The sequence below is a fragment of the Mastigoproctus giganteus genome, chromosome 4, assembly GCF_048544385.1.
Source record: "Mastigoproctus giganteus isolate SK-2022 chromosome 4, ASM4854438v1, whole genome shotgun sequence".
NCBI lineage: Eukaryota > Metazoa > Arthropoda > Arachnida > Uropygi > Thelyphonidae > Mastigoproctus > Mastigoproctus giganteus.
Window position 1 is genome coordinate 48,510,176 of NC_143578.1, and position 17,528 is coordinate 48,527,703.

The following is a 17,528-nucleotide window of genomic DNA, read 5'->3' on the forward strand; positions in this document are numbered from 1 at the left end:
GGGCAGAAAGAATCTATTTTGTAGAGATAGTATTCACTTGAACAAAGGCGGTGCAAGAGTTTTTGCCAGTATTATTAAGGATACCTGAAGGGTTCAGGGAAACTGCTAATTATGTGGAAGAAGAGTAATATAGGTATGCATTTATTTCATTGGGTCAAAGTGATGCTTGCACGTATCTCGAGAATTCATGTCTGTTGCTGCAACAGCTAACGTTGATAAAATGTTCTGAGGTTGGCAGTGGTTCAAGTGAGCATGAAGATAAAGCTAGGGAAACAAGCCTAAATAACTTCAAAGGGAAGTTGCCAGGGTAGTAAAGAATACTCTGTCTTAACTGTGTCTACGGTTAAGGCGAAGGTTTTTTTTTTTTTTTTTTTTTGGCTGATGCTGTATAAGCTTGCTTTCTTGCATCATATGCCTTAACTAATGCTACTGCTACAGTAATGTCAGATGTGTTATCAACAAAATGGATGAATTCAAACTCCTGGTTTGAACAAATAATGCTGACATAATAGGGCTAACAGAAATGCTATCCAGAAATTAGAGAAGAAGAGTTCTCTTATGGTATATATAATGTATTTAGGAAAGATAGGGAAGATAAAAGGGGTGGTGGGGTCATGCTTCTTATCAAAAGCAACCTGAGCTTGAAAAGAGCTTTTAGCATTAGTAGAGGCATTTGATGCAAGAAAGCAAGCTTATGCAGCATCAGCCGAAAAAAAAAAATAAATTAAAAAATAACCACTTCCACTTCACTCCTCTGTTCGTTCGAAATACCTGTCCAGCTGAGCCTTAAACTTATTTAGGCTATCAACTTCCACAACAAGGGATGGAAGTTTGTTCCACCAACCAACCACCCACTGGCTAAAGGCAAATTTCCTCACGTCTATCCTACATCCGTCTTTCCTCAGTTTGAATTTATGCCCTCTCAGGTGATTATTCTGAGCAAGAGGAAGAATCCCATCAGCATTGAGCATGCTCAAACCATTCAAGGCTTTATACACCTCTATCTCGCTGGTGCCTAGTCTCCAGACACTGTAATTTGCAAAACTTAAGCCTTTCTTCGTAAGAGCACCCCTTTGTTCTATTCACTAATCTTGTTGCCCTTCTCTGTACTCGTTCCAGCATCTCTACATCCTTCTTGAAATGAGGTCTCCAGACCTGTATACAGTACTCTAGGTGTGGCCTGACCATTGCCTTATACAAGGGAATAATCACCTCCTTATCCCTGCTATAAAAATTCCTATATATCATCGACAATACACCATGAGCTACTCTTGCAGCCCGTCTGCACTGCTCAGAAAACTTCATATCTGCCGGCACAACCACCCACAGGTCCCTTTCATTCTCTACCACTGTCAGTGCAGTACCACAGAGTTGATACGTTGCTCTGGGGTTGCTGTTTCCCGTATGTAGTACTTTACATTTGTCAATGTTAAACTTCATTTGCCACCTCTCAGCCCATCTGCTCAACTTTTCCAGATCCTGTTGCAGTAGCATAGTGTCAGTAGTGTCCTTGACAACCATGCCAACCTTCGTATCGTCTGCAAACTTGGACATTAAGCTTGATATACCATCATCAATATCATTTATAAATACAGAAAACAATAGTGGACCCAATACTGAACCCTGAGGGACTCCACTAATAACATTAGTCCACGATGAGCAGTGTCCATTGATTACCACTCTCTGTCTTCTCCCCCTCAACCACCCTTTTATCCATAGCAGCAATTTGCCTCCAATGCCACACTGCTCCAATTTGTGCAGCAGTCTTCCATGTGCAACAGTATCAAAAGCCTTTCTAAGATCAAATTTCTAATCAAATTGGTCAGGCAAGACTTCCCCTTAACAAAATCATGCTGTGTCTGAGCGATAACTGAAGTATTGTCTAGATGATCCTGCAGTGCTTCTTTAACCAGTGCCTCCATTAATTTTCCAGGAAGAGAAGTTAAACTAACAGGTCTATAATTACTTGTCACCCTTTGATCCTCCTTTGTGAATTGGGGTCACATTTGCACATCTCCAGTCCATGGGTACTTCCCCTGAGTCCAAGGAAGCTCTCATAATTATGGCTAAGGGTTTGCTTACTTCCTTTGCTGCCTCCTTTAATTTAACTGGATAGATCACATCCACCCCAGGTGCCTTTCTTGTATTTGTCTTCAACAATTTCTCCTCCACTTTACTCTCAGTTATTACAAGATTCTCTAGCTTACTGCCAGAGTTGAATACACCTCTGGCATTCCCCTCGCTGAATAACTCCTCATGTGTGAATGTCGATGCAAAATATTCATTCAGTTTGTTAGCTACCTGAGCAGGATCATCAACAGTTGACCCATCGATATCAAGTGGACCAATCAGGTCAGAGAGTCTTATAATGGGGGATTTTAATTTCCCAGATAGATTGGAATTTGGGGGCTGGTCACTCACACACTAGCAAGGCTTTTGTGGATTTATTGGATGATTGTTTTCTACATCAGCATGTTCGGGAGGCAACTAGAGGGAGTAATACTCTTGATTTGATTATCAGTAGTGATTCTTCATGCATTAAGAATCTGCAGGTAATCTGTAGGTGGCAGTGATCACAGTGTGCTGAAGTGGGATTTACTCAAAGAGGTAACTGCCATTATGGTACTGAGACAGAAGTTATGCCTGCCAGCATAGTAGAATCTGTGTGATGTGAGTTAGTTGGAAGCAAAGGTATAATGACAGTGGGAGTAACTTACAGAGACAAGCAAGTGTGAATGTTTTATTTTTGGTGACTTCAGTCTGCCCCTAATTGATTGAACTAAGTGGGAGGGGAAACTATTCTTGGGAACCAATTTTTTTAAATAAACTAGATGATTATTATGGCCATATGGTGCAAGGAAGCCTGAGGCTTATGCTGCACCAGCCAAAAAAAATTCCTGAGTTACCCTGCGAGAGAGAGAGAGAGAGAGAGAGAGATTTGACTGAAGTAGAAAGGAATCACCAAGAAAGAGAAGAGTTATAATATCCAGCTCAGGACCCTGGGTGTGCCGCCAAGCCCATGCTCACCAGATGTGAGTATGGGCTTTTTGTACCAGCATGTTCGAGAAATTACTAGGAATAAGAATGTTCGGCTAAGGTAAAGAAAGCCCACACGAGAAGCATGCAAAAGTTCGATGAAATTTTCCTGTAAAAGTACTTTGCCATAACAGCATTTGTATTGTTGCTTGCTTGGTAAACAGACAGTGGGTGTTATTGGTCTGGAGTAGAAGTTGAATCCCACGGGAGCTTGAAACCCTCCCGAAGTGGAGGGAGGGTAACTTGATATTTTTTCTTTAGAATCACTAATTGAATTAACGAATTGAATCACGAACAGAGTCACATTGGAAGTTCTGGCATTGTAAAAAATGTTTGTAACGTAGTTTCACCTGTAAACTTTTTCGAAGTTTGCTGTGCTTCTTGTGTGGGCTTCCTTTGCCTTTTTTTTTTCTTAATAAACAGTTTATCCACTAGTCCACCAGTGATTTTAAAGAAAAAAGGTCAGGCTACCCCCTCCACTTTGGGAGGGTTTCAATTCCCCATGGGATTCAATTTATATTCCTGACCAATAACACCCACTGTATGTTTACTGAGTGAGCAACAATACAAATACCGTTATGGCAAAATACTTTTACCTGTAAATTTTTCGAACTTTTGCATGCTTCTCATGTGGGCTTTCTTTACCTTCGCTGAATGTTCTAGACCTCATCATTATTGCTGGATCAGATGACATCATAGGGCTTATAGTACAGTAACCATTGGCAGATAGTGATCACAGAGTCGTTAATTGGAAGAAGAAGAATGATATTGCAGTAGTTAAAGGTAAAGGCATGTGTTTTAATTTCAAATAAGGGTACTCTAACAATTTAAGGTGCTACATGGCATCGATTAATTGGGTGGCTTGCAGAGGGAGGGTGAATACATTAGAATATGGAATACCTTTAAAGCAATAATTACAGAAACTACTATGAATGCATGCATACCATTAAGAAAATATAGCACAAAGAGGATGCTGAGATGGATGAATACGGAGCTGGCTAATCTAATAGACCATAAAAGATAGCATGTGTAAGTTACAGAGCAGTAAAAAGTACTGAAGCCTACAACAGGTATAAGTTGATGTGTAAGAGGTTAGGGCCACAGATAAGGTTAGGAAGGGCAAGGCTGAGTATGAGAAAGCACTGGCTAAGAGAGCAGAGCAAAGAATGGACACAATGAGTTTTTCATGTATATGAATACAAAGAAGAAAACCAATCAGATTAGGTTCTTTGCAACAGTCTTATGAATGAAAGACCCTCATGAATGGATATATACAGAAGGGTGCAGAGAGGCTGTGTGAGCGAGGCTGAGATGCCTGAAAGTAGTAATTTTGAAATTACATATGACTGTTTATTAGAAAAACTTTTACCTCGTAATTTTGAGTATATACCTAGTAATTTTTAGGGATGTGGCCTCATACCCATTGAAGTTATGAGTGCATAATTGGACTTGGGAGAGATCCTTTGGATTGGAGAAGTGTCAGAATATCGCAAGTGCATAAACGGTGTTCTACGAGTGAAGTTGGTAACTACAGACCAGTTAGTCTGACTTCAGTGGTAGGGAAAATCTTGGAGGCAGTGAGTGTAATTCAGGGACATTTAGATAGAAATGGCATTCTGAAGGCCACAAAATATGGATGGTTTTATCAAGGGAAAATCATCTTTAACTAACCCTGTAAGCAATTTTGACACAGTTATTCATGAGCTGGATGTAGGGAACAATTTCAACATAGTTTATTTAGATTTTAGCAAGGAATTTTACGCAGTCCCTCATGATTTTGGGATTGCTGAAAGATTTTGGGATTACTGAAAAGGTTCTAAGATAGATTGCAGGGTGACTGCAGGGCACAAAGTGGAGTATTGTGATTAATGGATATTCTTCAGATCGGGATAACATTAGCAGAGGCATATGATGCAAGAAAGCAAGCTTATACAGCATCAGCCAAAAAAATAAAAATAATCCCATTTCACACATCCACTTGCTCTAAAAGTTTGTTCAGTTTTTCCTTTAATTTATTTAAGCTATCAACTTCCACGACAGATGGAAGTTTGTTACAGCAATCAACTGCCTGCTGGCTAAAGGCAAATTTCCGTGCATCTATTCTACAACTGTCTTTCCTCAATTTGAATTTATGTCTCCCTTAGCTTTGTAACCTGAGCAAGAGAAAGAATTCCATCAGCATTGAGCCTGCTCAAAACATTCAAGCCCTTATTCACCTCAATCATATCAGCTTGCAGGTACCTAGTCTCCAGATGCGGCAATTTGCAGAACTTAAGCTTTTTTTGGTAAGAGGATTCCCGCGTTCCCTTCACCAATCTTGTTGCCTCTCTCTGTGCTCACTCTAGCAGTTCTACATTCTTCCTAAAATTAGGCTTCCAGATCTGTACACAGTATTCAAGGTGTGGCCTGACCATTGCTTTATACAAGGGGATAACACCTCCTTATCCATGCTTGCAAAATTCCTGTATATCATTGACAGGACCCCAAGACCTACTCTGGTGCCTGTCTGCACTGCTCAGAAAACTTCATATATGACTGCACAATTACCCCCCAGGTCTCTTTCATTCTCCACTATCCTGAGTGTAACACTACCCAGTTGGTACATTTCTCTGGGGTTATTGCTACCATATGCAGTACTTTGCATTTGTCAATGTAGAAAAGCTGGGCAGATGGGATGAGAAGTGGCAACTGAAGTTGACACTTCTCATCCCATCCGCCCAGCTTTTCTAGATCCTGTTGCAGTAGCACATTACCATTACTGTCATTAACAACCTGCCAACCTTTATATCATCTGCAAACATTAGACATTAAGCTTATCATTGATAAATATACAAAACAGCAATGGGCCCAACACCGAACCCTAAGGGACTCCACTAATAACATTAGACCATGAAGAGCAGTGTCCATTAATTACCAATTTCTGTTGTCTCCCACTCTTTCATCCATTGTATCAGCTTTCCCCTAATGCCATACTGCTCCAATTTGTACAGCAGTCTTCCATGTGCAACAGTATCAAAAGCTTTCCTGAAATCCAAGTATATGATATTAAAATTATTTTTTGCATCTAGTTCCTTTGTGACCACATCACAGTATACAATCAGACAAGACTTCACCTTAACAAACCCATGCTGGGTAACGTCATGGGTAACATAATGTTACCCATGATGTGGGGGGTCCCCGAAGAACTGGTTCTTGGACCACTGTTGTTCCTGATTTCATAACCAAGATCGATGATTGGATAGAGGGTGTGATGTCAAAATTTTCTGACAATTTGGAGAGTTATTAGTGATTAGTGCCAAGCAGCACTTCTTCAGGATGACTTGAACAGGCTTCAAGAATGGTCAAAAAACTGCAAGGTTTTTCACATGGTAATAGCAACTCCAAAATAACTTATACACTTGGTTAGGTTGAATTTAAAACAGTTGAGGAAAAAAGGAATCTGGAAGTTAAGATATGAGCAGATGTGAAGGCTTTTGAGCAGTGTAAGAAGGTTGCAAGGAAAGTCCATGGTCCTATTGATTTATTGAACAATGTCCTGTAGAGATAGAGAGGTCTTAATCCCACTGTATAAGGCAAGTGTAAAACCACATTTTGAGTACTGTGTTGAAATATGAAGAGCTTATCTGAAAAAAGACATTGAGCTTCTTGAAAGAAACCAAAGATGGCCAACTTACATAGCAAAATAGGTAAAATGTTGTAAGAGGAAAGACTTTATGTGGGTTACAGAGCTTGCCAACCAGGCACCTTAGAGGGGACCTAATTGAGATTTATAAGGCTCTGAGAGGGGTTAGTAAAATAAATGAGGCAGAATTTTCACTGTTATAAGGAATTTCAGAACTAGCAACTATAAATTTAAATTACAAGGGAAGAGGTTTAGACTAGATTATTTTCTGTAAGTAGCTTATAGACCTAGTCAGGATCGTTAGTTTATTCTGAATTGAGACAGCGAGATTTGGAAGTTAATTAATACTTAAGTGTCCGTAGATTTACCGTTTGTAACTTGCGCCATTGTTATACGATACGTTATATCCCGAACTAGATAGCATTAGTATAGTATATATAGTATAGTATATAATATATTATTGTCAATTAATCAGCAAAATCTATTAATTTTGTTAAACTTCGTTGTCAATTAAATTGTACTTTTAACTAAATACATATAACGACTTAGATTACAGACGTAACATAATTAATTAATACATAACTTGATACGGAAGTTATATAAGCGGAACTTGTAGATAATTGATACTGAAAAATATATATAGCGTTACAACTGTGTTGGGATACAAGTTTAGGGTTATAATTTTGTACTGAAATTGAAATTTTATTGAAATTAAATCGAAATCATGGTTCAGACCAGAGCAGCAAAGCAAAAGGCTCAAGCTAATGGGAGTGCTGGCTCAGAGGAGAACTGAGGGGGGCAGTTGCCCTCTGAATCACAGCCTTTTAAAATGCACTGCTTGCATGATGTTTGTGGAGCAATCGGGTACAGGACATGATATTGCCATGGGGGATGTCTTTGTGTGTGCGCAATGCAAGGAGTTAGATAGTATGAATCAGAGCTGTAATACTCAATATGTTCTACGTTGATAATAATATTAGTAAATTAATAAGAATGTGTACACTATCGCAGGACCAGATTTCACTTTTAAGGTTACAAATCTTTCCTCGTGTACACTATCGCAGGACCAGATTTCACTTTTAAGGTTACAAATCTTTCCTTGTGTACACTATCGCAGGACCAGATTTCACTTTTAGGTTACAAATCTTTCCTCGTGTACACTATCGCAGGACCAGATTTCACTTTTAGGTTACAAATCTTTCCTCGTGTACACTATCGCAGGACCAGATTTCACTTTTAGGTTACAAATCTTTCCTCGTGTACACTATCGCAGGACCAGATTTCACTTTTAAGGTTACAAATCTTTCCTCGTGTACACTATCGCAGGACCAGATTTCACTTTTATCCAAAGGATTAAATTATAATTTACCACCTCGAAAGCTGCCAAAAAAACAATGCGTAATTGATATTGAATTTGGACTTCGTAGTGTTCCACAAAAAGATGTATTTATTCAACAAGTTAACCAAGTAGTGAATAACATAAAAGAAACGCGACTTCCTAAATTGAATACACATGACAGTTCAGCTTTACGAGAACTTCGAGAAAATAAGGACATTATTATACAGAGGGCAGATAAAGGAGATACAGTGGTAATACTAGATAAACATGATTATATTAATAAGTTAGATTCAGTTGTATCTGATACCTCCACTTATTGTGAAGTGGACCCGACACTGTTTACTAATTTGGTAAATCAATACAATAAAACGTTAACCACATATCGAAAAAACGACTACATTACTATGGTTCAGTTGAAGGAATTGAAGTCCAGAACATACAATATTCCTGGATTTCCGATTCGACCTATTGTTTCCTACAGGAACTCGGCATTTTCAGCCTTAGCCACACATGTATATAACATTATAAAACCTTTTAGACAGGTTATACAATTTGGGATTAAGAATTACGATACATTATTTAATAATCTTAAAGACTGTAGACTCGGCGACAATGACAATTTATTCTCATTAGATGTTACCTCATTATATACGAATGTAAACGTTGAATACACATTAGATATTATTTGGGATATGTTAAATAAAAACTCGACACCGATTAATTATACGAAGCTGCCTATTAAGGAAATTTTTCACTTAATTAAACTATTAGTTGAGGCTAACTACATCACCTTTCGAGACAAGGTGTACAAACAAATTTTTGGATTACCAATGGGTTTGAGCCTGAGTGGCTTAATGTCAGAGATCTATCTCTCAACGATTGAGCAGATACATTTGACACCTTTTCGTCCCCGTATCACATACTATGGGAGGTATTTAGACGATGTTCTAGTTATTACCGATAGTAGTACTATCCAAGACATTTTACATTCGTTTAGTAATATTCATTCTAGACTCAAATTTACATTGGAAAGGGAAGATACGGATACTAAGTCATTAAACTTTCTAAATTTCACGCTTACCCGGGACTCGAACAAAATACAATTTAGCATCTATCGAAAACCCACAAACACCGGTATGCTTCTACATTATAATAGCTACCACCCGTTCACCTACAAAAGATCGATTATCTTTAATCAATTTCTAAATGCCTATAAATATTCAACGACAGATTCTGCTTTGGACTCAGAAATACAAATATTAACTAGCAGATTCTTGAACAGGGGTTATTCCATTAACACAATAAATCGAATTAGGGTACAAGCTAAGGATAGGATACAAAATGCTGCACCAATCAACAATAGTAATATCAAAAAATACTTTATTTCTGTCCCATATGTTGAACAGTGGCACAAACAGCTTAACAGATTCTTTAAAGATACCGAATTTAAAATTATAGCTAGGCCTATACGGAAGTTACACACTATACTGAACAATCGCTCGGTTCTTTCCGCGTTCGCAACACAAATTAATGATCTAGTATACAACATTTCTTGCGGTGATTGCGACTCGTCTTATCAGGGTTCGATGCGATTTTCTCTTAATATTCGTGTAAATCAACACGAAGCCTCAGTTCGTGCTTCTCGTTCAGCAGCGTCAGAATTAGCCTTTCATGCCATTAACGAAAAACATACTTTTTTATTTAACGAGGCCAAAATACTTAACGTTCAACGTAATTATACGCGACTATTAATTGCAGAAACCGTTGAAATTAAATTACACGAGAATTCTGTTAATGTTCGGCGGCCATATTTGATCTCCGATGCGTGGACCTTTACGCGCATGCGCAAAGACACAATCACTATTTAAGTTGCAGGTTTAGCCTGATTCGGTAATTTTCATTCCTGTGATCACGACAGTCGGTCGAAAAGCATTGTCAGCTTCAGGAAGGAAAATCGTTTTGCATATTTTCGTTAGATTCTTTTATTGCGTTAATTTGAATTTTAATTGTTTTGAATTGATTTTGAATTGTGTTAAATTGATTATTTAATTATTTATATTTTACTTTAATTATTTATATTTTACTTTAATGTACCGGTAAGTTGTCGATTTTTTAGTTTTTTCCGTTTTAATTTCTGGAGGGTATCATACGGAAGTGTTCCACGTACTATATTGAGGTAAACTCCTCTTATTAATTTACTAATGCAAGGAGTGTAACGAAATCAGGCAACAACTCAGCGTTGCTATAGGCCTACATGAGAGCTTAAAGGACGGGGTGGATGCCCTCGAAGGATCTAAAGTGAGAGGCCCATCAAGCTCTCAGCTGCACACATCAACGCCAGAGCTTGCACTTGATGCAACACAGCGGCAACCCCCAAAGCAGAATGCACTGGTCTCACAGGAACTAGTAGTTGTTAGTGACTCTATTGTCAGGGAAACGGGGAACATGCTTTGTAAAAAGGATAGGTGGAACAGGACCAGGGTATGTCTGCCAGGGGCAAAGGTTGATGATGTTGTAGAGCAGATATCATCTTTTAAGGGCACAAAAGGTGATATAGTTGTACATGTTGGCACTAATGATATTAAGAGTAGGAGACCGGTAGAATTACTTAACAAGTACAGGTCACTGTTGAAAAAAAGCCGTGAATTAGGAATAAATTTGAAAGTGTCTGCAATTCTGCCCAGACATGATAGGAGGGAGTATATGATGAGAGCCTTGTCGATCAATTTGGCCCTGGAAAGATTGTGCAAGGCCCAAGGGGTAGAATTTTTCTCAGCCTGGTCTGTGCTTGTTCACAGAAGGGACTGCTTCTACAGGGATGGGATACACTTAAATAGAAAGGGTGCAAGAATATTTGCTGATGCTATCGAGTCAGTATTAGGTGGGTCGGAAAACTGCTAGCTTGGGGGGATACAAGAACTAATAGATTAACAGTTGCCACTGGCAGAGGTGAAAGTAATTCTTGCACTGCTTCTATTGGAATGAGCAGAAGCCTGGAAAACAAGATGCAGGATATTTCAGAGACTGCTGGGAGTCATTGCGGTACAAGTAAACACATGGGTTATGTTAGGGTAGCTAAGAAAAAGAACAGGTGCATGTATACTCGCATGTACACCAATGCTAGGAGTTTGGTAAATAAATTTGATGAATTTGAGGTATTGCTCATAGCATCTAAGGCGGATATTGTTGGGATATCAGAGACGTGGTGTCACACAGATATAAGGAATGCAGAACTGGAATTTGGGGGGTAGAATGTCTATAGAAAGGATAGACAGGATAGGAAGGGAGGAGGGGTTATGCTATTAGTTAAGAAACACATAAAATCCAAGGAAGTGAAGCCAGTCGACATCGCTGGACAGTGCAGTGTCGAGTCAGTTTGGTGTGACATAAGCATTGGGAGATCAAAATTGAGAGTAGGGGTATGCTATAGGCCTAATGACTCCGATGAGTATAATAAGAAACTGTACAGGGAAATAGAGTGGGCCAGTAAATCAGAGGGTCTTATAATGGGGGATTTTAATTTCCCAGATATTGACTGGAATTTGTGGGTTGGTCACACACACACACTAGCAAGGCTTTTGTGGATTTATTGGATGGTTTTCTACATCAGCATGTTCGGGAGGCAACTAGAGGGAGTAATACTCTTTATTTGATTATCAGTAGTGATTCTTCATTCATTAAGAATCTGCAGATAGAGGAACCACTAAGTGGCAGTGATCACAGTATGCTGAAGTGGGATTTACTCAAAGAGGTAACTACCATAGGGGGTAAAGGGAAGGGTATTGTTTTCGTAAAGGCGACTACGATGGTTTGAGACAGTATTTAAATTCTATACAGTGGACCAATGATGATGTTACCAACAGCAAATTCAAAATGGGAAGCATTCAAAGAACTTATCTTGGAAGCTACTAGGCTTTACATACCAACTAAGAAATATTGTTCAAGGTTTAGGCCTAAATGGATGTCAGATGAACTAATGAGACATATGGCAGAGAAGAAAAATGCATGGGATACTTATAAATTAACACGTGAGACAGAAGCCTATGATAGATATAAGTTACAAAGGAGGTTAGGCAGGTGAAGGCAGATTACGAGAAATCTTTGGCAAACGATGCAAAGAAAAACAGAAAAGAGTTCTTTACTTATGTAAAGTAGAAGGAAGGGGATGAATCAGATTGGTCCACTTGATATCAATGGTTCAACTGTTGATGATCCTGCTCAGGTAGCTAACAAACTAAATGAATATTTTGCATCGACATTCACACATGTGGAGTTATTCAGCGAGGGGAATGCCAGAGGTGTATTCAACTCTGGCAGTAAGCCTAGATAATCTTGTAATAGCTGAGAATAAAGTGGAGGAGAAATTGTTGAAGATAAACACAAGAAAGGCACCTGGGGTGGATGGGATCTATCCAGTTATATTAAAGGAGGCAGCAGAGGAAGTAAGCAAACCCTTAGCCATAATTATGAGAGCTTTTTTTGGACTCGGGGGAGGTACCCATAGACTGGAAATGTGCAAATGTGACCCCAATTCACAAAGGAGGATCAAAGGCTGACACAAGTAATTATAGACCTGTGAGTTTAACTTCTCTTCCAGGAAAATTAATGGAGGCACTGGTTAAAGAAACACTGCAGGATCACCTAGACAAGACTTCAGTTATAGCTCAGACACAGCATGGTTTTGTTAAGTGGAAGTCTTGCCTGACCAATTTGATTGGATACTATGATGCAGTCACAAAAGAACTGGATGCAGGGAATAACTTTGATATTATATACTTGGATCTTAGAAAGGCGTTTGATACTGTTGCACATGGAAGACTGCTGCACAAATTGGAGCAGTGTGGCATTGGAGGCAAATTGCTGCTATGGATAAAGGGATGGTTGAGGGGGAGAAGACAGAGAGTGGTAATCAATGGCACTGCTCATCGTAGACTAATGTTATTAGTGGAGTCCCTCAGGGTTCAGTGTTGGGTCCATTATTGTTTTCTGTATTTATAAATGATATTGATGATGGTATATCAAGCTTAATGTCCAAGTTTGCAGACGATACAGAGGTTGGCAGGGTTGTTAAGGACACTACTGACACTATGCTGCTGAAACAGGATCTGGAAAGGTTGAGCAGATAGGCTGTGAGAGGTGGCAAATGAAGTTTAACATTGAGAAACGTAAAGTACTACATATGGGAAACAGCAACCCCAGAGCAACGTATCAACTCTGTGGTACTACACTGACAGTGGTAGAGAATGAAAAGGACCTGAGGGTAATAGTGCAGGCAGATATGAAGTTCTCTGAGCAGTGCAGATGGGCTGCAAGAGTAGCTCATGGTGTCTTATCAATGATATACAGGAATTTTTCTAGCAGGGATAAGGAGGTGATTATTCCCTTGTATAAGGCAATGGTCAGGCCACACCTTGAGTACTGTATACAGGTCTGGAGGCCTCATTTCAAGAAGGATGTAGAGCTGCTGGAAGGAGTACAGAGAAGGGCAACAAGATTAGTGAATGGAACAAAGGATTGCTCTTACAAAGAAAGGCTTAAGTTTTGCAAATTACAGTGTCTGGAGACTATGCACCGGCGAGGTGATCTGATAGAGGTGTATAAAGTCTTGAATGGTTTGAGCATGCTCAATGCTGATGGTATTCTGCCTCTTGCTCAGAATAATCACCTGAGAGGGCATAAATTCAAATTGAGGAAAGACAGATGTAGGATAGATGTGTGGAAATTTGCCTTTAGCCAGTTGGTTGGTGGAACAGACTTCCATCCCTTGTTGTGGAAGTTGATAGCCTAAATAAATTTAAGGCTCAGCTGGACAGGTATTTCGAACAAACAGAGGGGTGAAGTGGAAGTTTTTTTTTTTTTCTGGCTGATGCTGCATAAGCTTGCTTTCTTGCATCATATGCTTGTTATTGTTATTTGGTTTTTAGGAGCATTAGCAACTAAGGCTATATTGCTCCATGCATCATATGCCTTTACTAATGCTAGATTGTAAGAAGGTTTCTTTTAGCTAACAAGTTGTTAATTACTTGAAAAAGTTGCCTCTGCTGGTAGTTGAGGCTAAAAGGTTGAATAAATTCAAATATCAACTAGTAGTTGCTTACAAAAAGAGGGGAAGCCCTTAATTTGTATTTTCTTATTTACTTTTTACTTTTTTTTTTTTTTTTTTTCTGGCCAGTGCAGCAAAAGCCTTCCTTGCACCATATGGCTAAATGGAAATACTAATTCTAATATCAATAAGTATTATTAAATTTCCAAAATCTGTATGATATGTGTAAAAATTGCTTGGATTAGAATTTCCATATTTAAAGTGTCTTTTGATAGTTTTGTTTTAAAGAAGTCCCCATACTTTTCATAATTTTAATTAGGCCAAATAGCATTAGCTTTTTATTAATTTTGAAGGTTTCCATCCCATGATAACTATTTCTCTATTAAAAATTCAAGAATGCTGTACTTAAAAGGGCAATAATGTCCTCCCTCATAGACCTTTGAATTTTTGTGAACTTGCCAGCAGGCTAACCAGATTTGTCAGTTGTGTGTTTACATTGTCTATTTCATGATACTCCTTGCAGGAATTTAAACAGCCTACAAACTAACAGAATTTTTCTTATCCTATAGTATTATTTATCTTATAGTAGAATTTTACTATAAAACTGGATTTGTTTTGAGAAAATTATTATTTTTTTTTTCAGAGTTCCTTTGGAAGGCTCCAGAATTGTTGAGAACTAGTCATTGTCCTCCTCAAGGTACCCAGAAGGGTGATGTTTATAGTTTTGGCATCATCCTGCAGGAAATTGCTCTTAGAGAAAATCCATTTTATCCTTATTGTGAGTCAATGGATATATCAGGTAAGGTAGATAGAACAAGAAATAGTTATACTACCATACTCTACAAATAGAGGCTATATAAAATGAACTTAATAGCTAACATGATTTTGAAGTATTCCAATTATCCTCATAATGATGTGGTAATGTTTTTCTATTTTGTAAATGGCCAGGGTTAGAGGTGAAAGGTCTAGCTCAATTTTATTTAAAATAAATGCATACTCTGGTTGCTGTGCTTATTAAAGTTATTAAAACTTAAGGAACAATATATTTAAAGAAAATAAAGCAACATTATCTTAGATAACTACATCTCTGTCTGGAATGGTCTTACAAGACAGGTTTATTGGAATATTAAGTTGAGCAACAGTTCACAACAGTGCAATAATTTCAATGCCCTGTCACTCATTTGGAAATGGTCTGAGGTTTGATTTCAATCACAGACCACAGAAGCTTTCTAAAGGTTTTTCTTACTGAAGGCTGTATTTAGTCAGTTTTGAGTGTTGAGTTTCCCCTGCAAGTTATTCTGGGTTTTTAATCCTGCACATGGTGAACTGGGGGCAACCTGTGAATATTAATTTCTGCAGACATGGTGAAAAATTCCCTTTCGGGGAATTTTGCATTATAGAAAATTGGCTTATCAGCTGCTAAAATTATCCAAAATACTCTTTCTTTTAGAAGGAGGGAGCTTGACTCATCTAAAAATTGTTGGATGGAAAGTAGATTAAGATTAAGAAGTTTAGGTTTTAATACACATCACAACTTTATATTTTTTAAAATATATTAAATATATTTTAATTTCAAAAAATGTAAAACTGTATTAATAAAACCCTTATTCACATTTTAAAATGTGATAATTCAATTATTGATCTGTAACTTCTATTAGTATTAGTAGTGGCAAATAACGCAAGGTTTCACATTGGATCCTGTGTTAAGGATTCAACACAGAATCCAGGCCTACGACTGTATTATATACTTAATGATAGGATTTAACATCTAGGAACTTTGTCAATTGCATTATGTTGTAGTTCAGCTCATTTATTGTTAACTGTAATGCTCTGTACATAATTAAATCCTGCTAAGAATTCAGATGGTTTAATTAGTTTTATTCATATTTCATATTAATTTGTAATGAAATATACTTAAATTTAGAGCAAAGGTTTTGGGCATATGAAATCTATAAAACATTAATGCACATGAGTTGGCAATAGCCTTGCTTGTCTGTATAGTTAAGAGAAAACTAAGTGCTACAAAATGCATCAGTGTTATACCAGAAAATAAGTTGTTCTGAGTTGCCTTAGTCCACAATCAGTTCTTCTTCCTGAGGAGAACTATGCTGTATTTCTTTATGATGCATGTTATTACACAGCTGGTCATTTCAAAGATTGTTTTTTCAATAGTGGGTAACTTAGGCAATTAATATAGGACCTGATAACTCATTGAGCTAAAAGATAACTTGAGTTATCAATGAGTTACCAATGATAACTCATTGATACTAAAAGGTGTCAAATATTCAAAACTCATGAAAATTTAGAGGAAAGACTTGAGACATACAAGAGCTATAAAACATTGATATACACAAGTTGACAAAAGCTTCATTTGCAGCTTTTAGTTAGCTAAGAGCAAACTAATTTTGCTACAAAATTCATTACTAATCAAGTCACTGAGTATCTTGGTCTGGTACCTCATAAGGACAGATATATGTTATTTATTTGTGATGTGTCCCATTACCCAGATAGTTATTTCAGAAATTGTCTCTTCATGCCTAAAGCCTTTGCTACAACTTTATCTGTGCCTTGAATGTTTTTACACCTTTTGGTATCTCTCATAATGTAAATATCTCATCACTGACTCATTAGGTTTTACACTGTTGGTGCCTAATTACCCACTGATGAAGTGAAAGTGTCTCAGTTGGCTATCTGGATGAGGGCACACATTACAAATAAATAGTAATTTCTTCTCCTTAGGAAGCAGCAATGAACTGCATTTTTCCCTAAGACAAAGTGTTAGTCTGAATACTTTTATTTGAAATGCTAAAAGTGCTTTTACCAATGTCCTGAAGTGCAGTACCAAAGCGCTTTTATTTGAATTGCTTGTGCAATACTGAGGCAACCCTTGATGAATTGCTTTACAATATGAGATTGATGCATTTTGTAGTATGCTTAGTTTTTATCTTAGCTGTATACACAAATGAGGCTTTTGTCATTTTACTTACATTAAAGATTAGAGAAAGATAATATAAAAACACTTTACTTTTCAAGAATATAAAAAAAAAAAAAAAAGGGTAAACTGCAGCCATTATCAACCCACTGCAGGATAGAAGCCTCCTCAACAATTCATGCTGAGGGAAATGGACCATAATCTGCCATGCTGGTCCAGTGCGGGTTGGCAGATTGATTGTATTCAGCAGTCAGGGGCTTGAACTCCGGTCTACTCAAAGAGTGTGTGCTACTGCACTCCCGCTCCTGACCACTCAGCTACGGAGGCCGAGTATATATATAACTGCCATGCAAAATATGATTATTATTCAAATATAAAATAAAAAGTACTGTGACATAATAAAATAGATATACAAACAGCTGAAATCAGTCCAAATCTATGTAAAATATAATATACTGTAAAATGTAATTTTTCTGAAGAGCAGTCTCACCCTATATCACTAAGCAAGAGAATAAGAAAAATAACATGATGATGAAACATCAAAACATTTAAAGAC

The 17,528-nt window shown here is 37.8% G+C and overlaps 1 protein-coding gene across 5 annotated transcripts in view; it reads left to right on the forward strand.

The window, feature by feature from the left end:
- LOC150086700 (atrial natriuretic peptide receptor 1-like) overlaps positions 1–17,528 on the forward strand; it is a 193,772-nt gene that overhangs the window by 145,485 nt on the left and 30,759 nt on the right. For all 5 annotated transcript variants that reach the window (XM_090372702.1, XM_090372707.1, XM_090372704.1 and 2 more), the window contains one exon: positions 14,684–14,839. In XM_090372702.1, coding sequence (XP_090228828.1) covers positions 14,684–14,839 — 156 coding nt within the window. The remainder of the gene's footprint in view (positions 1–14,683; positions 14,840–17,528) is intronic.